Source organism: Chiloscyllium punctatum, chromosome 32, assembly GCF_047496795.1.
Source record: "Chiloscyllium punctatum isolate Juve2018m chromosome 32, sChiPun1.3, whole genome shotgun sequence".
Lineage (NCBI taxonomy): Eukaryota > Metazoa > Chordata > Chondrichthyes > Orectolobiformes > Hemiscylliidae > Chiloscyllium > Chiloscyllium punctatum.
In genome coordinates this window covers 64,880,598-64,906,425 of record NC_092770.1, presented here as the reverse complement: position 1 = coordinate 64,906,425, position 25,828 = coordinate 64,880,598, and the positions used below count along the sequence as shown (strand labels likewise).

At 44.0% G+C, this 25,828-nt stretch overlaps 1 protein-coding gene across 23 annotated transcripts in view; it reads right to left on the bottom strand.

Moving 5' to 3' along the window:
• The window catches only part of nrcama (neuronal cell adhesion molecule a), a 406,165-nt gene that overhangs the window by 7,170 nt on the left and 373,167 nt on the right, over positions 1–25,828 (bottom strand). For 18 of the 23 annotated variants that reach the window (XM_072552544.1, XM_072552543.1, XM_072552546.1 and 15 more), the window contains 3 exons: positions 22,223–22,381; positions 17,005–17,136; positions 14,945–15,023 (listed from right to left, as the gene is read on the bottom strand). In XM_072552544.1, coding sequence (XP_072408645.1) covers positions 14,945–15,023; positions 17,005–17,136; positions 22,223–22,381 — 370 coding nt within the window. Of the gene's footprint in view, positions 1–3,318; positions 4,197–14,944; positions 15,024–17,004; positions 17,137–22,222; positions 22,382–25,828 lie in introns of those variants that run through there. The other 5 variants (XM_072552551.1, XM_072552552.1, XM_072552555.1 and 2 more) reach the window with 2 other exon arrangements.

The following is a 25,828-nucleotide window of genomic DNA, read 5'->3' as shown; positions in this document are numbered from 1 at the left end:
GTCCTTATATTTTCATTAATGCCATACTTATTCTTAACTTGGACGTGAATGATATTTTCTAATAAATCCAATTGGAAAGTGAAGTCTTCATGACATCTAGACATTGGACAACATTAAACAGTAATTTTAAAACTGTTAGATAGGAATTAATGCATGCATTGCTGACAGGACACCTAGTGTATATAAACTGCAAATGTAAAGGTTCTAAGACCTGAATTCATCTTCCAACCACATTTTAAATTCCCAGCAACTGCATGGTATGTTTCCTTTTTTTACCTTGCCCCCCACTCCACACTGCTGCTTAAGTTATAACTTGCCACCACTTATCCTTCCGAGCATCAGAATTCACGTTGAGTAGAATAGAACATTGATCCCAGTGGAGATGCTTACAACCAAATAACTCTGTCATTAGTGAGAGAAAGAAAATCATATAATGGATGCTGTGAAAGTGTTGGCATTCAATGCACCTCAACTGAGTCTAAATATGAAAGTCAGTTGGCAGACCCTCATTGTTTCTATATCTTTCCTTTCAGACTCGCTTCAGTCAACACACCATATATATTGCTTCCATGATTAGCAAAGCGCTGTCGTAGGGAAAGAAATTCTCTCCAAATGTTTCCTGCTTTTATTCAACCACCCCTGTCCTTCTGCTCCCTCCATTGGCCACTTAACCCCTCACAGGTACTGGTTACTGCCGGGTTTGGGAGAAAGGAGGGTGTGTCATAGGATCTCATTCACACAAAACGCAGAGTTCCATGGCCAGCAATCCAATAAAGGACTCATGAAGCATTGACCAATTGATACATTAATGGGACTGAGAGGAAACAAATCAACTGAGGGAAAAGAGCAGGGACTCTGAATAAAATATGGCTAACGTCAAAGCCTGATTAAGGAGAATTTAAAAATTAAGTATGCAAATTACTCAAGATGGCATTACAAAATGGAATGCCTCATCTTGATTTATGATGGAAACTATTTTTAGTCATTCAAATCTCAAATAATTCCGGCTTGACAAGGTCTCACTTGAAGCTACGATTAGGTTGAAACAGTTAAATAGAAAATTTACTTACAATTGCGACTGGCAATTTGCATTTTACTAGAACTCCCAATCAGCTTGATTACAATTTCATTTTCTGTTTGCATTTCAGGTTTTCCCCGATAACGGACTGGAGCCCATAGCTCACTGCTTTGCACTCCAGAACTCGATTAACCCAGATTGCCATCACTTTCCAATTTTGATTGTCAATTCTCCCAAAGGTACAAGTAGTCAAATTCTCTGTATGGTGCTGATGTATGCCTGGGCCTCGCTGAATTGGGCCACCACCCGCTGCCTAGCTGACCGATAACTCAAGCGCCTTTGCTGTTTAAATCAGGTGAGAAAAAATTCTTTGCATGTTGCTTCACACCAACACCAGTGCAGAGCTACTACATGAAGTGAAAGTGAGAAGAGCAAAGGTTGGTGTTTTGGTGAGAAGGCGTGTAACCCTTCATGTTTGACATTGTTGGATTGTTTAGCTCCCTCTTGGAGGAAGCATCTGTGTTCTGAGAATTAAACAACCCAAAAACTAAGCATTACATTCCACCTAACAGAGCATGTATGACTCAGGTGTGTACATATTAGCAGGAAGACACATCACACGACCTTCTGGTGACACATGCACTGGATCTGAGAGACAAAGACAAGGAGTAATACAGGCTCGTTAGCAACAACTGAATGGAGAAGCCAAGGAAAAGGAGTCAGCCTTTCTGTAGTTTGTTCTGTTATCCAGTTAAATATGGCTCTTTAACATCCTAATTACACCTAACCATCCTGGTTCCATAACCTTCATCGCTCTTACTTTACATTTTAAAAGGTCCATCTCAATTTTTCAGTTGGAGGACCGGGAGGAAGCTTTTCCAATTTCCACAACCTTTTATGTGAGGTGTTTCCCAGAATAGTGGAGATCAGATTTTAAGTTTATCTCCACTTCTCCTTGCTACTGTCCCACCCAAGGCAATCACCTCTCCGTTTGCTCCCATCAAACTTTATCAGTTTAAATGCCTCGATTATCACTTCCATTGTATTTAATGTTTTTTGCCTGCTGCATCATTTAGCATTCCCTCCAAAGCCAACAATATCTTCCTTTGGTGTGGTGCCCACAACTGAAAGCACGTTCCCAACAGAGGTCTAACCAAACCTTTGTCCACCTGCAGCACAACCCTGACTCTTTCATTCCGATCTTCTGGAGAACAGTCCTTAATTTTTCTTGAGAGCCTCAGCTATCCACTAGTTATTTTAGGCAGTTTAGTATTTATTACTTTCAGCACATCAGCTGCAAAGTTTTGCTCCTCCAGATTTCCCAGCTTCTCACCAATTAGAAAATACATGATCGGTTTTCCTCGTGTCTGAAAGTAGTGAGCTCACATTCCAAGCATTCAGAATCAGGGGAATCCTAACATCAGGACAAGTAGGCTCAGACAATCCCGACTTTTCATTTTATTGAGGCAGTGAGTTGGAAGGCTACGTGTGAAGCTAATGATCTTCAATACAGCTGCCACAATCAGTGTTAATGCTCCTACTTTAAGAAGAGGAAAATAAAAAACCATGTAGAGTTCACCTGCCTGTCAGTACCCATGTGCAGCATGGGCGAGGAAAGGGCTTGTCTGTGTCAGCAGTGTTTGAACAGCAGGGGGCAGTCTCCAGCTTCACACATCAAGGTTGGTCACTTGAGTGAGATACTGGATGGTGAGGAACGACTTGGAGAGTGGGTTACAGGCAGGACCCAATGTCTACAAGGCAGATGGGTGCGCTGAATGTGCGGAGAGAAAAAGACAATGGATAGTAAAGGATCTGCATCTGTGTCGGTGCCTGTGTGTAGGTTTATTTTTGTGTGAGAGAGTGTGTGAGAGAGTGTGTGTGAGAGAGAGAGTGTGTGAGAGAGTGTGTGAGAGAGTGTGTGAGAGAGAGTGTGAGAGAGAGTGTGAGAGAGAGTGTGAGAGAGAGTGTGTGTGAGAGTGTGTGTGAGAGAGTGTGTGAGAGAGTGTGTGAGAGAGTGTGTGAGAGAGTGTGTGAGAGAGTGTGTGAGAGAGTGTGTGAGAGAGTGTGTGAGAGAGTGTGTGAGAGAGTGTGTGAGAGAGTGTGTGTGAGAGAGAGAGTGTGTGTGTGTGTGTGAGTGAGTGAGTGAGAGAGAGAGAAAGAGAGTGAGTGTGTTGATGTGTCTGAATCTGAGAGAGAGCTTGTGAGTGTGTCTCTCTGTACATGTGTATCTTCCATATTAATAACTCCTGTGGGTGTAAAGTGCGGAAAACCAGCTCTTGCGCTGAAAAAAAGATTACACATCAGTTCTCAGAGGTTTAATCAACAATAGCGGAATCAAGTTAAAAGTCCAACAAATTCAATTGAGTTTCAGCTTTCCAGACAAACAACATTACTGATCAAGAACATTACGCAGTGCCAAGTAGCACCAACACATTCACCCTTCATTTCCATTAAGGTGCAACAATCTGGATTTTCTTGTCAAAATTTTCCCCTCCTCCTCCCTTCTCTTTCCCTCCTCCCCCCACCATCCTGCATTTAAACCCTCTGAATATGTTGGCTGATAGTGGGGCTTCCCTTGATTGGCAGTGATATCTTATATCACACCCCCCAACCAGCTATTCCTTATTTGAGGCGGAGGGGAGGTGGCCCTGGCAGATTGGTTGGCTGTAAAGGCATCACATCAACCATTGACCTGTTCCCCCAGGCACTGGTGTGGTAGCCAAGATTAGAATAGTGCTGGAAAAGCACAGCAGGTCTGGCAGCATGCAAGGAGCAGGAAAATCAACTTTTCAGACAAAAGCCCTTCATCAGGAATGAGTGGTGTGGTAGCCCCCGTGAGTGGAACACTGCCATAAAAAACAAGTCCCATCAACTGGTAAATTGTTGCACCCTAATGTTTTGTAGAAACAGCTAGGCATTATAGATGGACAGCAACATACAGCTAATTATACATTACAGAGATACTATGGATATATATATATATATGTATCTGTAAATAATTAGCAGTAATGCACATCAACAAAGCTTACAGGGCTTATGTCTCATACAAAACGGGAAAGAAATTCAAGTACAGGTATAAGAGGTATAAGAATTACAAAAACACATAAGGCTTCAATATCACAATAATCCTTTGGCACTGTATTGGAGATGGTGCTCTTCACTGCTTCAGAAGTGCTTACTGTGTATTAAAAGGACAGGGTCATTATGAAAAACCATTTTTTTGTTTAAAGATTTGCCAAATGTACACCAATCAACATGGGTGTAATGGAAAGGTCACACAGCTCTTCTGTCTCTGGTGCAAGGGATGGGTCAAGAACCCCTCCTCTTTGAGGAACATAGATGGATACCCACCCCTCCCTCTTTGGTGAATACACCCAGAGCCCACTCTCATATAAAGGAACCATCCATCAATGTCTTTCCATGTCCCCCACAATACTCAACTCCCTCTTCTGTGATGGGACAGTGCTCCCACAGCACCCTCAATGCTCTCCTCTTGACTGGAATACACTGCCTGATCTCAATCCTGCTCTCGGCTCGCATGAACATGCACAAATTCACTCACTTGGATCAGCACCCATTTACCAACTCATCACCAGGAGCGGAGTTCCTCAGCTGGGAGCAAGGATCTGTTAGGATCCCTCTCACTATTGTAGCTCAGAGCAACTGAAGAAGTTGCAAGTACCCAGCTCCTCATTAAAGGCAAATTGGGAAAAAAGGGCAGTAAATAGTTCTGAAAAGGACAGAAATATGAGTCTTCAGCTTCACGGAAGTCTTTGAACATCTGATCCACACAATCGCAATTTCAAGGAAATACTTCAGAGAAAGATTCTTTCAGATTGCATGGAAAAGATTGATACTCGAAGAAAAGATTTTCTTGGCACTGAGCTAGAAGTTAGACTCTGAACACGAGTCTGTACATACAGTGTTATTTTTATATAAAGAGAGAGATTGTTAACAAAGATATATTGCTGAAGCATTTTGTCTCGTCTTGAGAAATGCAAAGACAAGAACTCCAAATTTCAAATGATTACAATAATTCAAATCTTCTTTGATTTGCCACAAAAGACATGCTTCAGGACCCTTCTCGATCCTGGCGCAGTGACACTGTGGGACAGTTCAAAATATCAATGGCCAGTGCCCCAGATCCCCTGGACCTTGCATGAATGGCACGAAGTTCCAGTCAGAGACATGACTTATCAAGACCATTACTCTCAAGAAATTGGACAGATTAAAACCAGAACGAGGCAGCCAGTGCTAGAAACAATACGGGTAGCTTATTTCACACTCAATACCCCTCCCTACCCACCTACCCCCTCCAACCTATAAGTGGAAGCCAATGTGTTGCAATGCTGATCAGTATATACGGAGTCCCAGTGGCTGTGCGGCGTAGAGGGAATGCTGCTGACAACCTTGCCTTTCCAAGGGCATTTCTGAAGAGACATGGTTCACAAATCATAGAACAGAATCCCTGCAGTGCAAAAGAAATGGTTTGGTCCATCGAGTCTGCATTGACCCTTTGAAGAGCATCCACCCAGACCATTCCCCAACCCTATATTTTCCCATCGATAATCCACCCAGCCTGCAAGTTTGCATGGCCAAACCACCTAACATACACATCTTTAGGCTATGAGAGGAAACCCACCCAGACACAGGGAGAACACAGACAGTCACCCAAGGTTTGAACCCAGGTCCCTGGCGCTGTGAGGCAGCAGAGCTAACCACTGAGCCAGCGTGCCACCTGAAAAATTATTCTATTTAACAGAAATCATTGAAACAATCGGCAATCTCATTCCCCGCAACTCCAGGCGATGGCTGTGTCTTGGAAGATTTATCCCAACTATTGATATCGGAGGAGGAAAAGGCACTTGCTGCTTCTCAAGCCAATTCTGATTGGAATCATTCACAATCTTGCCACAGGGTCCCAGAAAATGATCAATCTTCAAAACCCGCTGCAGCGGTATGCCGGGGCTAATCAATTCTTGATGGGAACGAGGGTAATGTGTCAGGGTCAAGGGTCATGCGTCAGGGTGAAGGGTCACTCCAGAGGGTAATGCGTTAGGGTGAAGGGCCATTCCAGAAGGTAGTGTGTCAGGGTGAAGGGTCATTCCAGAGTGCAATGTGTCAGAGTCAAGGGTCATTCCAGAGGGCAATGTGTCAGGGTGAAGGAGTGAGGGGGGATAAGTCGCGGGGGATGATGGTCATTCCAGTCAGAGAAATGAAGGCAATGTGCCTGGGTTAAGGGTCACTCCATGACAGGCTTGAGAGGATATGAATCCAATACTGCTGAGGTGAAACTGATGTAAGTGATTATTGAAAGGTCCCACAATTGTTAAAATCTATTTGTCAAGGCTAAAGTTGCTAAGCTGAATTGAATTTCAAAGTTTTTATCATAAATTGGACAGATTCAATTCAGGAATCCACAAGGACATTGTTTCAAAACAATGCAGTATGTTGAGATTTGAAGACAGGCATGGCAAAGGAATATAATATTAAATTGGAGAGGGTTCAGAAATGGCTTACCTGAATATCGCTGGGACTGGAAGGTTTGGGTTATAAGGAAAGGCTGGTTAAGGCTGTGACTTTTTTCACTGGACCATAGGAGGTTATAAAGTTTATAAAATCATGAGGAGCATAGTTAAAGTGAATAGCAAAAGTCTTTTCCCTAAGATGGAAATTTGGAGTTCAAAACTAGGGGGCATATTTTTAAGGTGAGAGGAGAAAGATTTAAGAAAAAGACATGGGGGCAATTTTTTCACACACAGGGTGGTTCGTATGTGGAATGAACTGCCAGAGGAAGTGGTGGATGCAGGTACAGTTACAGTATTGAAAAGACATTTCGACAGGTACATGAACAGGAAAGGTTTCGAGGGATATGGGTCAGATGCAGGCAAGTGGGACTAGTTTAGTTTGGGAAACTTAGTCAGCATGGACGAGTTGGACTGAAGGGTCTGTCTCTGTGCTGTATGGCTATGATCTAAATCAAGATGCAATTGAATAAAAATGAAAAGACAACGATCAAACCTGTCCATCCCAGAGTCACATGAAGACAACGTTCACGTTCCTTAAATAGCTTTGTTCCACTGAAGCACCTTTTAACCTGAATCATGGATCAGGCATCAGGCAGCCTGAGCACAACAGCGTAGTGGTGTCCTTTTTAATTAAATCACCAACAAACCACCCACATTTCTAATTAAAGGAACAATTAACAAGCACTATCCACCAAGGGCAATACATGAGTACCAAAAAAATTGGAGGGGACTAAATTAAAATGTAGTTGGAGGGGAAAATAATGCATCCTAACTCCTGTGGTGTCTACCCTTTCTCCCTCTCTCTCTCTCTCTCTCTCTGAAGGCACCTTGTGAGGCGTCCCAACTCTATTCACTAGAGTTATCACTTAGACCCATTTCTCCGACTCCTGAGAGGAGGGAAGGCGCCTGACCACCATTCTGCACACTAAACGATTCAGTTTACTTGACAACATTTCGTCAAATCCTGCTTCATGCCACCTGTTCCAATTCAGCTTCCCCAATATTTGGTGAATTTTCGCGATGGTTTTGAACGATGGTCAAACGATGCTTGGCAAGAAGCATCAACAGATTTCACCTAAGCACAAATTTTCACTCTAAAATGAGCTCACAGTAAAAGCAGTTCCTCAGGCTTGCGCTGGGGTTATTCCCCTCGGGCTGCACCTCAAATATACGTACAGATAGGCCTTGTGCCCTGCAGAGGAGCCCACACAGCAACTGCAACCTCTGTTTCCAGAGAGTGTCACCCCTCTCTCTTAGATATCCAAAACAATAGCCAAAAATAAAAAGACCTTTAAGTTCCTTGCTTCCCCTCCAGTCTGAATGCCTGTCTACTCCATCTTCTTCAACTGTTGGAGTACTCAAGTGATTGCCATCCTCTAAGCTTGTCCCAATTCTCATCTTCCCACCAACTTGACAGTCCCCCTTCTCCACCATACACCTCACTCTGCATCCTACCTCACCAATGCATTATTCAGTACTCCTCAATCCAACATCCATCTTCCTCTGTCCCAATATCCAGGCCTCCTGACCATCAACTGAGCCTCCTGCCTCTCTTACCTATACTCACCACCCTGATCGATGCTCACTTCGACTCATCCATACGTGCCTTCCCACGTATCTGTGATGCAGGGCCCAAACTGTTAGTTTTAAAGAAAGGGCTTACTCTTGGTGCAAAACGAATGCTGGGTTGGAGCAAGCGTGCAGCTTTCATGAATAACACTAACGTTAGATGCACTTGCTTATTCGTTCTCGGGATGAGGGCGGCAGTGGCTAGGCCAGCATTTAATACCCATCCCAGAGGGAAGTTGAGAGCTAACCACAGTGCTGGAGTCACGTGTGGATGACAGCTTCCTCCCCTAAAGGCCATTAGTGAACCATATGGGCTTTTCCAACATGGCCATCATTAGACTCTTAATTCCAGATTTTTTTTAAATATAGAATTCAAATTCCACTCTGCCATGGTGGGATTTGAACCCAGGTTCCCCAAAATTTTACCTTGGTCTCTGGATTAGCAGTCCAGCGATAATACCATGAGGCCATCACCTCCCCTACTTTGTAAAAGGTCTACAGGTTGTGGCAATGCCCATTCCTCAATTAACTGACCTTGGCTACAGTCAATACAAGAAAGAGCGAGCACTCAGCGTGTCACGACTGATAGAATGCCAGGCATTATCAAACCTGCAATAAATCAAACAACCTGCTCCAGCGTCCAGACATAACTGTTTCTACTCCAACAGTGCTGGGGAGGTACAATCCACAGAGCCATTGTCAGCAACTTGTATTTATATACTGTCCTTAAGCTAAAGAAACATCCCAGAAGTGTTTAAGCACACTATAACACAAAGCTTGATAGAGAGTTTGTGTGGTGCAGTGGTAGAGTCTCTCCCTCTGAGCCAGGAGGTCTGGGGTCAAGTCCCATCTATTCCAAAGGTGTCACATAACAATGTATGCACAGGTTGGTTAAAAATAGAAGAAAAAACTTGATACTGAGATCCAGGGCAGCCCATAGATCAAACGGCAACTGGAAGGAAGTAAGTGAGGTGGAAAGAGGCAGGGAGGGAATGAGAACATGATATACAGACAACTGAAGACACGGTCAGGAATGGTGAAGACACGGTCAGGAATGGTGAAGACACGGTCAGGAATGGTAAAGACACGGTCAGGAATGGTGAAGACACGGTCAGGAATGGTGAAGACACGGTCAGGAATGGTAAAGACTATAAGAAATAGGAATTGGAGTAGGTTGCTTAGCCCCTCAAACCCACTCTGTGGAACATGGGGGACCAGCCAAGCATGCAGAGGAAAGATTGGGCTGTAAGATTTCAGCAGCAGGAACAAACTTGAGTGATGGAGGTCGAGAAAGACACTCTTAGACAAGGTGCAAATGAGAAGTCAGAAGCTCATTCCAGGATCAAATGTGATACCAGTGAAATAAAGAAAATGCAGGTCAATAAATTGAACTCAGCATGGATTTGTTAAAATAATACATGTTTCATTGGGTTGAAGAGAATTGATGAAGTAATTTTCAAAAGACACTTCATGCATTTGTTAGCCAAGTTGTTGGGATGCAAAGGCTTTCACTGTGTGGTTACAAAGTTGGCTAAGGGTCAGAAAGCAAAAAGTAGCAGTGAATCTGACAGCTCATTAGGCGATAGGAAGGTGTTCAGTCATACACCTCAGGAACTGGTGTTGGCATCACCGCATTTACAGTGATGGTGGTGCACAGGAAGATGGCAGATGAACTTGAATGATTTATTTTGAATCAATAGAAAGGAAAAGGTGCACATTTAAAGGGGATGCAGGAACAGGGGCAGCTGAATATGTTGAGAAGGCAGTTAGAACAGGCACAATGTGACCCTTGGCTTTGTGAAGTAGATGCATAGAGTTCAAAATCAATTAAGTAATTCTACATCTTTAAGAAACACTGATTATGCCTCAACCAGTGTACTGTGGTTAATTCAAATAAACCAGAGAATCAGAGTACAGAACAAGCCTTTCGGTTCATTGAATCTGCAACTAAACTAATTCAAATCTACACTGGTCCCACTTTCCAGCACGTAGCCTTGAATGATATGACATTTCAAGTGCTCTTCAAAGTGTTTTTTTAAAGATTGAGAGGTTTCCTGACTCAACTACTTCCCAACACAGTGCATTTCTGACCCCCACCACCATCTGGGTGAAAAAGATTTTCCTCAAACCCACTCTGAAAATTATGCCTCCTTGTTATTGACTCTTCAACTAAAGGGAACAGCTGTTTTCTATTCACCCTGCCCACGCTTTTCATAACATTATACACCTCTGTCAGGTTGTGTTCAATCTATGCTGTTCTAAAGAAAACAATCTGTGCTTATCCAGCCTCTCTTCATAACTAAACTATTTCATTCCAGGCAACATCCTACTGAGTCTTCTCTGCACCCCCTCTCCAGCGCAATCACATCCTTTCTATTGTATGGTGACCAGAATTACATCTCGTATTTCAACTGTGGCCTAACCAAAACCCTGTTCAGCTCCAACATGACTTTCCTGCTCTTGTAATGTATGCCAAGACTTACAAAGGCAATCGCCCCATCTGCCTTCATAACAACCCTATTAACCTGTCCTGCCAACTTAGGATAGGCATTGCAAGATCCCTCTGTTCCTCTGAGCTTCCTGGAACTTCAGGAGGACTGCCAACCTCTTAGGAAAGATGTGGAGGAAATTTATAAGCGAGATACTTCACTGATACGTATAAAATGAAGAAACTGAGGTTGGTCTCCTATGAAAAACAAAGATTAAGAGAAGATTTTCAAAATCATGAAAAGCAAACAAGGGGAAACTGCTTCCAGTCATAGGGCAGGAGTCAGGGGACACGGATCTAAAGAGCAAATAAGGGGAGATGATGTAAGGAGACTTTTATAGTCAGTGAGTTACCATGACCTGTAATAAGCTGCTGAAAGTGAGAGAAATCAGGTTCAAGGATAACTTACAAAATAAACTGGATGATAGCTTGAGGGGGAAAATAGTTGCTGGAGGGTGAAGACAGGAGGGCTGGAAACTCTATGAAAGTAATTGAAGATCATAGAGACACGAGTATTTCTACGGCCTGCGGTGCTGTGATGCACCTTCTGTTTTCAATATCTAAGTACGATTGCCATTTGCACAACCTAGACAATTCATGTTTCTAAACCATACTTGGCACACCAACCAGTACATCACAGGCACGTTATCTGTACTTTCATGTTAGGCATGACATGCCCTGTATTAAAACTGAAGGATGGCCTTTCACATTTCCAGTGTGCAGTCAAAACAATGCCCATCCAATCACCTATTCTGCGTGCAAGGTTTTGCATTCATTGTGTGTGAGATGAACCATCTCCCGATGTACCCTTGCAACATCCCTTCTCTTGGCCCTCATAGATGGTGGATAGGGAGTCAAGTTGCAAGTTACTCGCTGCAGAATTCCCGCCTCTGACCTGCTCTTCTGGCCAGTCTTTATAAAGCTGGTCCAGTTTAGTTACTGATCAGCGACAACACCCAGGATTGTTGATTGTGGGGAAGTCAGGGGCGGCATTGCTGTTGAACACCAATGAGAGACGGTTGGCTTTTGTCATATTGGATATGATCATTGTCTGGCACTTGTGTGGCAAGCATGTTGCCCAAGTGTTGCTGTGTATGGGCAGTGACGACTATTTGAGCAGCGATGTTGCACAATTAGCTATGAACATCCCTTCCTCCTGATCTTATGATAGTAAAGTGATTGAGTAGCTGAAGATGGTTGTGCCTAGGACAATACTGTGAGAAAATTCCAGCAGTATCCCAGAGTTCTGACAATTGGCCTGCAGTAATCATACACATGATTTTGTGCCAGGTATGACTCCAACCAATGGAGAAGTTTCCCCCTCCGATTCCCATTGACTTCAATGTTGCTCAGGCTCTGGGATACTCCACTCAGTCCAATGTTAATGTCAAGGGCAGTCACTCTTAGCTCACCTACGCAGTTCCGTATTTTGGTCCATACCCCTAACCCTCATTATCTACCGGGAATTGGGGCAGGGATCTCCTGTTCATAATATAAACCGCAGGTGGTGGTCTGATGGGAATCCCCGATCTATCCTGGTGATCCATTTGGCCCTGTTAATGGCGAGGAAGAAAAGGGATTGTGCCTGGGTCCAAACTCAAGTACATGGATCTGTGTGTGATGAGGATCATACACTTGGAATGACGGTGTAGTGAAGTGGAGTGGCCCAGGCCAAACACAAACTGAGTATCAGTGAGAGGCTGTTCTGTGTCAGTGCCCCTTGATAGCACTATCAACACTACCCTCCGTGACTTAGCTGATGATCGAGACTATGAGACCAATGGTAATTGACCCCATTTTCTATGGACAAGACAGGCGTGGGAATATTCCATTTTGTCAGGCAGGTGCCAAAACTACAAGGGCTTGGCTTGGAGGGACACAAGACTGTGCAATTTACAGTGTAATCGACTATTTCTCAATATCACCATCAGCTGGAAAGGTGCATCTGTGCTGGAACCGACCTCATTCAACACTTCTGGCTGTGAGAATGCTCACAGGTTCTGCAGCCTTAGCTTTTGTACTTAGGCTATCATTGAATGGATGCGCTGGTTGGACCTCTTCCTCCCATGAAATCAAATGTGTTAGTTATGGGGTTCCTTAGCAGTCGATAACATGCTGTTTCCACTGCTTGGTGTGCGTTTAGTCCAACATAGTCGCTTCACTCAACTGGCAGCTCATTTTTAAGAACTAAATTGCTCCATTAAAATGATGGCAGTGGCAGCACATGGGATATGCCAAGCTTCAAGGTTACAGATTGGTGTGGGCCATTGCACATCTTGAATGCACAACTGCTGGCTCTATTCTGCATGTATCCCATTTGCACGTCGATAGTGTCACATGACGGTAGCCTAAGTGCGGGGGTGAGACTGTCGCCGCACGGACTTGCAGCAGTGATCACTCTGACCAATGATCTAAATGCACATAGAAGCTGCCCCAGGTTGAAATCAAGAAAGTTGTATCATTCATATTGGCTCCTACACCACCTACTGTAGAAGTAGCGTAAGCAGCTTTGACCTTCAGGACTCAGCCAGTTCAGTCAGGGGGCGGAGCTATCGAGTTACTATTGCTGACAGGCAATGAGCTCTCTGCCCAGACAACATCCTGTGACCTTGCTCCGATTGGTACTTTATCCAATTTGTGATCAAGGTGGAGAAGTACCCATTCCTTAGTTGACAGAGGATGCTGGGTGATATTTAGCTGGAGGTTTCCTTGATTATGTTGGATCTAAGCGATAAAGCTTGATGGGATCTGGTGTGTTAGTGTTGATGATTCCCATGTGCTGACTGCATACTGCCACCCCTGGGACTGGCCTGGTCACACAACGTCTCTACGGTACAGGTTAGAAGGTACAACTCATCTGTGGACAGCTTTAATGCTGGCATAGGACCCCAGATGTCAGCCAGGAAGGGTTTGCAGAATCAACTGGAAGTGGCTTGTCATTGGCATTTCTAGCACCCTGGCTGACCATGGGGGGGGTTCATCTAGTTTTATCAGTTCAACATTTTGGAGGGGGGGGGGTGGTGGTGTTGCTTGATATAGCTGATGACATGCTTGGCCATTTCAGAGGGTACTTCAGAGTCAACCCTATTGCTCTGGGTCTGGAGTCCCATGTAGGTCAAACTAGATAAGGACCGAAAGCAGATTTCCTTCCCTGAAAAGCTAAGACAATCCACTGTTTCATCCTCACTATTACAGCGACTTTGCTTTCATTCTAGCATGGCAGTGGAGATCAGTGGGAACAACAGGAGACGATTCAGCCCCTCAAGTCAATTCTGCTATTCAGATTATAATAGTTTGCAGCTGAACTGAATTTCCTTGCTTTTCATATCCCTCACCTCCTAACAATCTGATGATGTCACCTGAAAGCCCCAGCAATCATAGCCTCTTGGGGAGGGAGTTCAGATTTTGGACACCCCGTGTGCAAACACGTGTTTCTTGATTTGGCTCCTGAATTGTCGGAATCAAATTTTACTGTAGTGCTCCCTTGAGGTGAACTCCCCCCTTGTCGGAATTGGTTTCCCTGGACCAACTTCAACAAATGGAACCAGTTCAATGAGCTCATATGAAACAACAGGGGTTGGATTCTTTTTCAGTGATTGTTCTCCCTAAAAAGGGATGTTATAGCAAGGTCACACATGCAACTTGCCATTCAATCAGCACAGCTTCCCTCAGGGATGGAACCCAGAGAAACCTCTACTTTGCCAATGCCACCCTCAAAAATCAAGGAAATACTCTCCTCTCCTCTCCTGCTTGGTTTTTCTCTGCTTTTGTCAAAGTCTCTGATTCTTCTGTCTCCTGACTAGTGTTCACTTTTCTACCCCATGGTTCGAGTATGGGAGGACGTTCCTTCTTAAGAGCATCCACTGTGGCCTTTTCCACAACCTGAGCTCGCGACCCGGAAGCTGCAAACCTGTGAAACGATCGACTCTAATCGTTCGCTAAGCGTCGAATGACTAGATATTACTTCCAGTGCCAGTTTTTCTTTTTAAAGAAGTTGGTGCATTGTTACAGCTGCATTAGATGTACGAAGTCAGAGGCAGAGAGCAGTTTTAGTTCAAGTGATGAAATTGGGATGTCAGGGATTGACATACGAAACACTCATTTACATGTACATTTACGGGATAAGGGAGTCACTGCAGAACGTAGCGTTCAGGTTTTTCTACAAAGTGGGAGGAAACAAGATTTTGCAATTAAAAAAGCCACAATCCCAACACAGACCATTCACAGTTTCAAAGCTCACTACGTTCAATGGGTCCAGGGTTAAGGACTCTGACCAGCCGGCTAGCTCTTCAATGGGGTAGTACCAAGAGGCAGGCGACAGAGTACAGGGCAGATGCTCACCTGTATTCACCAAAGGCTCCGTCATCTTCTTTCATGGGCTGGATCTCAGGATCTGCGTGAGCATCCTCTTTCTCCTTGACTGTAATCATCAACAATTATAAAAAAAAAGGCACGCATTAAAGTCGTGCGTTGCTTTGCATTCGGAGATACAACCCTTTCCTGAGGAAGGTGTGGAACTGATCGGAGTGAAGTGGAGGATGGTGGGTACACTGGGGTGCAATGAGGGAGGAGTGGGGTGGGTCTGACTGGAGTGAAATGGAAGGTGGATGGAATGGAGGGAAACGTGGAGAAGAGAGGAGTGACAGAACAGAGTATGTCAGCTTTATTGGACTCAACACTGACCTAGGTTGTCAATACAGCAATGTGTAAAGGCAGGCAGTTTAGCCCTAAGTGTCATTGGCTTCAATTTTGGTGGTAACTTTAAATCAAAACATTCTCAATGTCATTAAAACCTACTGCGTTGTTATCTTCCCCCCTCCCAAATCCAACAGGCCCAAATTCCTAGATCAGTCAAAATGAGTGTTTAAGCACAGTAAGGAGGGTAACCGTTCTTATAATGTAGGGTGTCAGCTTACAAACAATAATAGATGGATTCACTGCCACCAATCCTTCTTTTAGATATTTGCCAAGCTAACTAAACCATGAAGGCAGGGATACAATACCTTGGGCAGAGGATAGGCTCAATCCTGATTCAACTGGAAAGGATTTTAATTAATCCTCAGCCAGTTTTATGACCTCAGATGAAGGATAGTCTCTTGTGAAAGACCTGCTTCAACTCGAGGACAAATTGACCTGACAGCATCTCACAGAATTGAACCTGTTTCCTCATGATGCCTAATACAAATCTACTGAGCAGACAGAACATTGGTTAGCTATTCACAGGGATTGTCCATGGTGAACGTTTCTGAATTAACCTGTACAGAGATGTTTCTACACACCTTTGGAGTGGGTGGGGCTTGAAACCAGGCCTCCTGCTCTATAGGTAGGGACACTACCACTGTGTCACAAGTGCCCAAAGTCCTTCACATCGTGATGGACAGGCCTTATCTTGTGATGTTACAGGTAATAACCATCTTGCACAACACTGCTAAACTGTAGAAAATTACATCCTGATTCTCTGGGTCCCCACTTCTGGTGAGATCTGTATCCAACACAGGAAGTGAGGAGGGGAAAGGATTCAATTCATGCCTGAAAAGGAGATTCCAATCCTTTGCAAATTTATACACACAAACAAACACGGAAATTGCTGGAAAAACTCAGCAGTTCCGGCAGCAACTATGGAGAGATAGCAGAGTTAATGTTCCGGGTCCAGTGACCCTTCCTCAGAACTGATGGTAGCTGGGAAAAGGTTGCTATTTATGCAGAAGAGTTGGTGCAAGGAGTAGAAATGAACGAAAGGTGGAGATAGAGCCCAAGGAAACAGAAACACAGTTGGGTAGACAAAGACTTCAGTTCTGATGAACGGTCACTGGACCTGAAACGTTAACTCTTCTTTCTCTCCACAGATGCTGGCTGACTTGCTGAGTTCTTTCCCAGCAATTTCTGTTCTTGTTTCTGATTTTTAGCATCTGCAGTCCCTGTGTAAACTAAACTTGCCTGACGACTAAAGAGAAAGTAGCGTCATTCTCAGTTATACCATGAAGGTGGATCATCAAAAGTAATTCCTCTTTCTAATGGCCTAACCCTTTCCAGTCCCTTTGTTAATGACTTGTAACATACACTTTCTTTGTTGCTCTTGATGGTGCATCTGTTCAACTTGTTCATTGTGACCCTGAACCTGTGTCCTCTTGTCTGCTGGCCTGACATCCACATGATCATTATTCCAGTTTCACATCCCAGTAAAGATCTGAACGCACCTGCCCAGGGGCTCCTTTACGTGTAGCTTTGTAGAGTTGAAGAACAAAATCCTGTCAGCTCTTTCCTCAGGCAACATCTGTTTAAAATTATGCCAAACTGGCCTGCTCTGCACTGCCCTTAAGGCCAGGATAGGTCCCTAGCACAAACATGAATCAAACTTCTCCACAGGCTCTGAACACTGGGCTAGTGAAAGATTCACTCACCTGGATATTTGCCGCCTTTATTCCTTTTGATGAAGCAGACAATCAAGAGGATCAGGATCAAGAGGGCGATGGCACACATTAATCCAATGAACCAACCCTGGGTAGCAATGTCTACCTGTCGACTTGCCATGGCTGAGGGACCGATTATTTGAAAGGAAGAGAGGGAGAAAACATTGATTAAGATGCGAAATAAGTGAGGGTAAGGGAAGATAGTGACCCTAGGAATTTTCTGTGTGGAATTCCGAATGCATTGTACATTGGAAATAGGTTATCCAAACACACAATAATTAAAGCGGAAAATAATTTTTGTGCACACAATGTGAATCTGACTCACGGGCAATACTTTAACAAAACTTAAATAACACCCAAATGCTTGAGGTAATTCCATAGCCTTTAACTATACCATTTCCAAGCGAGTCAGTGCAGTAGAAGCAAAGTTTTTAATATCAATCATGAAATGTTGATGCCTTTAAGTGACAGTATAAAACATTTTGATCTCAGTTCAGCTGTTGTACATCATTCCTGATGTTTTGTCCATAAATTTCACTGAAAATAGGAAGTGATGTACAGTAACCATCTCAACTAATACTCCCCACTGTCACTCAAAGCCAACACTGCTCTTTCCAAAAGTAGTAGCTGCTGAACGAATTGCACTCCGCCCCACCCACCAGATTTCTCTCCAACTTTCTTGGAGATACTGACTGTTGCCTAAGCAAAGCCCAAAAGGGTCTTGAACCTGTCTCCTCTAGTCTGCTGTCCTGACATATCCATGGTCATTGTTCCAGTTTTACTTCCTTTCTCCTTTGCAATATCCGATACACCGACACTGTGTGGGCCAATACATATTCAGCAATGGATGCAATGGCTCCAATGGAGCTCCAAAACACCTACACACATTTTCCAGCAGGGAACATTCAACAGCAATTGGGGAGGAGGCATCTGTCTTTGTTTTCCCAGTAAACCGGTAACCTTCAGATTTCGAATCATGGAATCCCTACAGTGCTGACAAGGCCATTCAGCCCATTAAGTCTGCACCGATCCGCCGAACAGCATCCAACGCAGATCCACGCCCCCGTAGCCCTACATCTCCCATGGCCAATTCACCTGGCCTACACATCCCTGGAGACAATGTGCAATTCAGCATGGCCAATCCATCTAACCTGCACATCTTTGGACTGAGGGAGCAAACCCACGCAGACAGAAGAATATGCAAACTCTACACAGATAGTCACTGGAGGCTGGAATTGAACCCAGGTTCGTGGTACTGTGAGGCAGCAGTGCTAACCACTGTGCCATTGTGCTATCCATATATCTATACTACACCAATATCCCAACACACTATTGCATCCTCCAGAAGATAAGATGTCATGCAATTTAAGAAGAACACAATGCAGTCACACATCAACTCACAAGAGAGGTTTCTGCTATATTTCTGACATGTTTAAGTAGCCAACAGAAACAACTGATATACAGAGAGTGTAGTGAATCCAGCAATGACATAATATAGCTTCACAATTCCCTGGCAGGAATCAGGGACAAATAACTTGGACTTTGGCTGCCACAAATATTACATTTGAACATGCCCTGTCTATCCCATAACACAGGAAAAGATCTGCAACATGAAGGAATTGTCTTATTAATTAAATCACATTCATACTTAAGAAAAAAACAAATGAACCGTCAACTAAATAATCTCTGGGATGCATAATGTTAACATTTACCTTGTACTTTTGTGAAAGGGGCACAATATTATGAAAGTTCTGAGAAAGTAAAGTTTAACTTGTGAAGCTCGACCTTGGAAGATGAGGGTTCATAGAGAAGTAGCTAGCAAACAAGAAAGATTTTGCACTTGACATCACTCAGAACATAGCAAAGCATTCCAAACACAATTATTATGAAGAGCACTCAGATAAAAGCAAAATACTGTAGATGCTGGAAATCGGTAATAAAAATGGAAAAATGTTGGAGGAACCCAGATCTGGCAGCTTCAGTCGAGTTCTGAAGAGGGGTCCCATCATACTGGGAACATGAATTTTGTTTCTCTCTCGGGAATAGAATGAACATTTCTCATCCAATATAGATCTTCTTCAGACTCCAGAGATGCTACCTAATCTTGAGTTTCTCCAGCATTTTACATTTTTATTATCTTGAAGAGCAAACATCGTGATTTTTTTGTGAAGACAGCATTCACTTTCAGGATTATCTGATACAATTTTGACAGAACAAAAGACTCAAATAAAACAACATAGGCGCAATTATATAGCTACCAATACCACTCTCCTCTTCTCCAAAATAAACCAACCTATGGACTGAGATTTAATTCAGTTAGCCTCACTTTGCGTTCAATGTTGCTGCTGAATATGCACTGTGGGTAGGAAAGGGGATGCAATCCAATATGGTGGAGATTTCACAGAACGTTCAATGACAGTGCAAACTCGCTTTGAAAATCAAATAACAAGGCAACATATGGGGCACAAAGTAGCATGCAAGCAATGAAGAAAGGCAAGAAAAAGAGAGAGAGAGAATGATGATGGGCAACCAAAAGGGAGCTCAACCAGCACCAAAGCATTTCGCAACTTAGCAAAGGCCACCTCAACTTCTATTGTCAGTGGAGTTGTGTTGAGTTAAAAACAACCTTACAAAGGGAGAAGCAGCAGCAGCACATTCCTCTATGGTGCACTGATTCCTGCTATTCATCAAAGTTGCAAGCGAGCAATAACTGCACAGCCAGAACGTTTCCAAAACATGCCTCATCAAATCTTTCACTCGCCAAACTCAAATGCCAGAAAACCATCACCAGAGCTTTGACGAGTCATGCAAGTGACTTTAAGGGTGTATGCCGAGCCTTGCAGTTGAACGCCAACTCTTTCTCTGGCCACAATCACATAAACATGCACCATAAACGAGTTTGTCCGTATAAGCACCTCAAGGTGTGCATAATTATCTGATGAAAGAGAAGTTAAAATGTTCCTGCAAAGCTTTCAGTCACAAAAAGAAGATAACACATGAATGAAGCTGGCCAGTGAAAGAGTTAAAGACACAGTATCCCTTTTTATTTCTCTTTGTATTGTCCTTTTCTGACTTTCCAAAGGAACTTTCCCATCCCTCAGGTCTAGCACCACCCTCAGATTATGGGCCATGGTTAGACGGTGGGAATCAGATGTGTAAACTGATGATGAGGAAGATTAGAAAGCTCGACACAACTCTCACAGGGTTTTGAGTATCAAAATTAGCATGCCAGGAATTGATCACGCATGGCATTGCTCACAGGAATTCTGGGGCAATGATAATGACGCTTAGCTGAGCTTAACCTGGTTTAGCTGTTTAAAAGACCATTACTCAGGACCTCCATCTAGGGAAGCAACCCAAGCAGAAACAAGATGAGTTCAACTAGTGACATAGTATTCAAGGAAGTCTCTCTAGACTTTTATGTGCTTTCAAATTGCCATTTTCACCCTTGGAAATTTGTCAAGGTTGGGAGAAAGAAAAACCAGTCAAAACCTTTGAGCAACCCTTCCCTCTTTTTCATACTGTCGATCCTTTGGAACTGCGATGACTAACCCAAAAACACAAAGAGAGGGGTAAAGTAATAATGCTGTTTTAAAATATTACTGAAGTAATGCCCCATGTGGTTCAATAGCCACCTCTGGGCTAGTTAAGGTGAACTTGGGATTTTTCATAATTACTATAGTTTAGGAGCTCTGCCAACACAGCCTGGCATGGAGTGTCCAGCTGAGTGTACGCTGAGTGCCCAGTGGTAAAAGATTAGACTGGATTTCACTTGACAGCTGTGAACCCCAATCGGAGCAGGCGATATAGAAAAGGAACAAAAACACAAGTTGCTGGAAAAGCTCAGTAGGTCTGGCAGCGTCTGTGAAGAGAAATCAGAGTTAATGTTTCGGGTCCCTTCCTCAGATAGAAAAAGGGACACTGTCTCTTTAAAGTGCTGGATCCAACAGATCAAATAGCACTCGAATGTGTCAGGCTCCATCAACATGACACTTTTACTGGATGCCAAATTTTAAACGTAGCAATGGTAGGACTGTCAGGCCGACCTGCAGATTTATTCAAAGTGCTGGCATTCACTACAGAGTGGAAGCTCTTGTGTAAAACTGTCATGTTGGTTCAGCGAGGGATGAATGAAGTATTGATGAAATATAATATTGAGCACCAGGCCCAGTACAGATCCTGTTGAGTTATGCCTTTGCTGCGGGAGAGAATGTGTCTGACAAGACCCTCAATGCCAAGAAGTGTCAGGACCATACTGAGCCAGACAAAGCTACCAAATGAATCCTAAGACTGGATAAATACAAAAACAACAGGCTGTTTCCTCTTCCTACAGCCAAGATGACAAACACTAGGTTGAGGAGACCCACTTCATAGCTGTCAAAGCAAACTATTCTTTGTTTTTCATGAGTAAAGCTACGTAGTTGGTTGTAACTGCAGAATGTGCTCTCTGATTAAGCAACTAGAGTTAGGCACGGTTTGCAGCAACCAGTTGTCCCAGCAGGCAGCATTCACTTGACTTGACAAATACATGCCCTCTGCACACAGACATGCAATAGTCCTTCAGCATGGCATTTCCAATGTTGACTACTGAAGTAGGCCATTCAGCCCACAAGCCTCTTCTGTCACTCAAACAGGTAGTGTCTGATGTCTATCAGTCCTCCAAGGACCTGCCTTCATTCCATATCCTTGAAGATCATCACATCCTTCAAAAACAAAATCCCATCAACTTCAGTTTTGAAAATTTCAACTGATCCCCTGACACCCACATCCTTTTCTTTTTGGGGTGAGGGGAATACCACTCCCCCTGACAAGCCCTTTAAGAACTGAGCTCTTATATTTCCTGATTTTGCCTCTGGGGGAGAAATCGGCCTCACCAGCGGAATTTGTGAAGTCTTCGTGTTCAATGACGGACAGTTAAGCACGGGCACTGACAGGGAAGACTTGGGAAGCCCCACTTTAAAATGACTCAAGAGGCTTTGACAAGGTCAGTATCGAGACAATCCTCAACTTGCTCCGAAGGATAACGTCGCCGATTCACTGAAGTTAGAGCAGCGTTCAAGCTCTGACAGTGTCGGCACAAACTACGGAGAGAGCCTGCTCAGGGATTCATACAGTCAGCCCCATGGCCCACCCCCAACCAGCCCGGGTCGGTCGCTCAGGAGGGAGGGAGGGAGGCCCGAGCCGGCTGCTCTTCCACTCGCTGCCTCACCTGGTAGACGGGTTTCAAACCGCTCGTCCTTACTCCGCAACTGGCCCGCTTGGTTCTCGGCAATAACTCGCACTCTGTAAACTGTTGCTGGCAACAAGCCCTTTAGCACAAAGGAGTTCTGCGAGGCATTGATTTGCATTTTGTCCAGAGGCTCTTTACCTGAAAAGCGTACGGAGACAAAGAACTGACATAATCGTGGCCAGACCGGAATTATTGTTTATATTGACATCTCTCTTTTTGCTGCAACAATGCTGAATGTGTGTGTGTGTGTGTGTGTGTGAGAGAGAGAGAGAGGGTGGGTGGGTGCCAGAGGATGTGTGGGATGTGGATGTGCGTGTGTGCGCATGCATGGGGGGGGGGGGGGGGGTGGCAGTGCGTGTGTGTGGGGGGTGCGGAGCATGGGTGTGCATGCTTGGGTGGGGTGTGCGCGTGTGGGGGATGTGTGTGGGGGTGTGTACGTGGGGTGGGTATGTGTTTGGGGGAGGCATGCATGTTTGGGGTGTGTGTACTCTTGGGTGTGTGGTGGGGGATGATGTGTGTGGAGGGGAGTGTGCACGCATGGGTGTGTATGGGGGTGGGTGGGTGTGTGCATGTGGGGGTGTGCGCACATGGTGGGGGTGTGGAGTATCTGTGCGTGGAGGGTGTGTGTGCATGCATTTGTGAAGATGCCATCAGAATGAATGGACCCTTGGAGTACTGAAATACAAGTTCGAAAGTCCATTATTCAAGCAAGCGGCTAAATTGTTGAGAATTCATTCACCCACACCCCTGTTGCCACCTCCATAAACTCAATTCAATTTGGATCACCCATCAGGTTGGCCATTCTTAAAAGGTCGGTGTGCCAATCATTATGCTACATTTTTACATTGCCCAGTTTCTTTACTTTCTAGTTTTCCACCTCTGGGACTGATGATTCTCACTGACCGCAGGAAGGCAGCTCTCACTCACACAAGAGTGGCTGCTCAACTATGGGCAGCATCATTGCCAGGCTCAAACTTGCACTAGGCAGTGGGATGATCAGGAAGCAATGAGTGGCTGGTGGGCAACTCAATGGACCGAAGGGCTTGGTTTCCATCGCTGTGACTCAAAACTCTCACTGGTGGGCCAGCTGAGATGAGCCAAAGCAGCACTGTCAGGGATATCAATGTCGAGGTCTGACTTGATTCCTTTACCCAGTGTTATTACGAGCACTTCCAGAAGAGGTGTTCCCAGTTCAAACAGAGAGCAGGTTAGCACCGAGATGTGAGATTGGAAGATTATCCAGAGCAGGTTACTTCTTACTTGTACGTGTAGTACTCAAAGGGAGAAGTGAAACAGTGAAAATACAGGTGCAACTAATTCCTGCTCAGAAAACCACTCCTTTCTGTGAAAAAAAGAGGCATGGATCGATTGGGAGCTCAGACTTTACTGATTGTACTTTGTTGAACTTCTCAAATGAAAATTATTGAAAAAAATCTCTAATTTGCTCCAGTGCAGAAAAGGGGATTTTATAAGGAACATTCAGACCTGCTTAATATTGGAATTTTTTTCTGTACGTGGGGGTAGACGGAAAGCTCCACGTCTAAGCATTTAGGAATCAAGTATTGGTGGCTATTTCAGGTCCTACTCAAAGATCAACATCTATCTCCTCCCATGTCCAAGTGACTGTTCTCCTCAATGCGGGTATCTCTCTCTCTCGCTCTCTGAGAATGTTTCATTTCCCTGTCTCTGGTCCTCCCTATTCACATGGCATTCCATGTACAGCTTTGACAGAAAATTGTGCACGATCCACAAACGTGTAAAAATCTCAAAGGGAATAAATCACAGGATATGGAATTGTTTCAAGTCAGAGTCTTTGCTTGCTTAAAGGAGGTAATAACAACACTGAAGAAAAGCTGATCCATAATCCTCCTCTCCCCTCTTTGTATAATTCAGTCCATCCAGTTGTGGTATTCTCTCTCTGTTCCTGTAATCTTGGGGGAGGGAAAGGGTGTGGGGATTATTCATGGGCAAATGGTATTTAGCTCCAAATCAAAAATGGCAATTGCGAATCAACTACCTTTACAATTTTCACTTTGTCCTATCCTGTACGTTAATAAACTGCAAGAGTGAATAGAAGCTTGCGTCAGAAGTTAACAATGGAAAAACGAGGCCTGACATTTTCTAGTTTTAGCCCAATCGCAAAGTATCAGAGGGTGGTTTTCTTCTGGAACTGCACAGTAAAGTCATAGGGCTGTCCCTTTAGTCCAACACGTCCATGCTAACCAGATATCCTAAATCAACCTAGTCCCATTTGTCAGCATTTGGCCCATAGCCTTCCAAACCCTTCTTATTCACGTACTCATCCAGATGCCTTTTAATTGCCCTTCGGACTGATGAGAAGAATGAGCTAGGATTGCTGCACTGGATTCTGAAATGACTGCTTCCGGTTAACTACTTGAGAGGTCCATTGTGAGAGTTGTCAGCTTTGCTTGCATCAGGTCAAAATTTGTTTTGAATCAGTCTGTACCGTCCAGTCTCACTTTATCCTAAAGTAGTGTTCCAAATCTGTGTGCTGTTAAATGTCATATTGGGGTTTACAATATGATGGGGGCAAACAAAGTTATTAATGGCCAGTATTGGGCCCAAACTAACAATGGGAAATTGACTCAAGTCCTTTCATAATTTCCACATTGTAAAATAGAATATCAGGGGTAAATAGGAGAGTGTAACTTGGATGGAAGAAATGTGTTTCTTGGTCTAAAAAGGAGTATTTGCTTAACAGGAATTTATGACGTGCACAGCTTAGTAGCAAGAATGAACAGAATGGGTCAAGATGAATGATGTTTTACATTCTAGTTAACAGAGACAGATTGCTTTACTGATGTTCAGCACACGGTCACTGAACAGACAAAGCAGCTAGCACGCTAACAAAGAACACTGAGTAGTTGTGTCATCTCAAACAGCCAAAGTGCCAGTAAAGTACTTGCAAATCCAGAATAATAAAGCTCCAAAGGCCCCAGCATGCTGCTCAGATTTAGATCAATTCCAATGTCGCAGTAACTGGATGGGCCATCAGTTACTGAAATACATTGAATTTTAACCACGTTACAAAAATAGTTCAAAGTGCCTGTTGGCTGTGTAACAGCATATTGCATGGAGCGTGTTGCTATCTTTCTCTTTGCTCTCCAGCATTAGGATTGCACAATGTCTAGCCATTGGTGATAACAAAAGAGAAAATGCTGGGAATACCCAGCAAGTCTGGCAGCGTGTATGGAAAGAGAAACGGAGTTCACATTTTGGGTCAACTTGGCTCCTTCGCTATTGACATTGCTGTGATATCGTCTGCAGCTTATTGTCAAGGTGGATAACCAGACCAGATGAATGCCAGGCTCTGATTAAACTGAAGCAGCTGAAAATAGGCTTAGACCCCTAACTTAGAAGCTACTCTATATCTGCTGGTGTCTCATGCTATATATAGGAATGCTGCAAAATGTAATGCACAGAGCAGGCAAAGTGCACAGGAGCACACCAGTCATAAACAATCAAGAGGAGGGCAGTTGTGAGCAATAACAATAGAGGGAAAATGGAATGATGCAGATAGTGGAACTGAACTTGGTGTACAAGCTTAGAAGTAATAGGCACAGT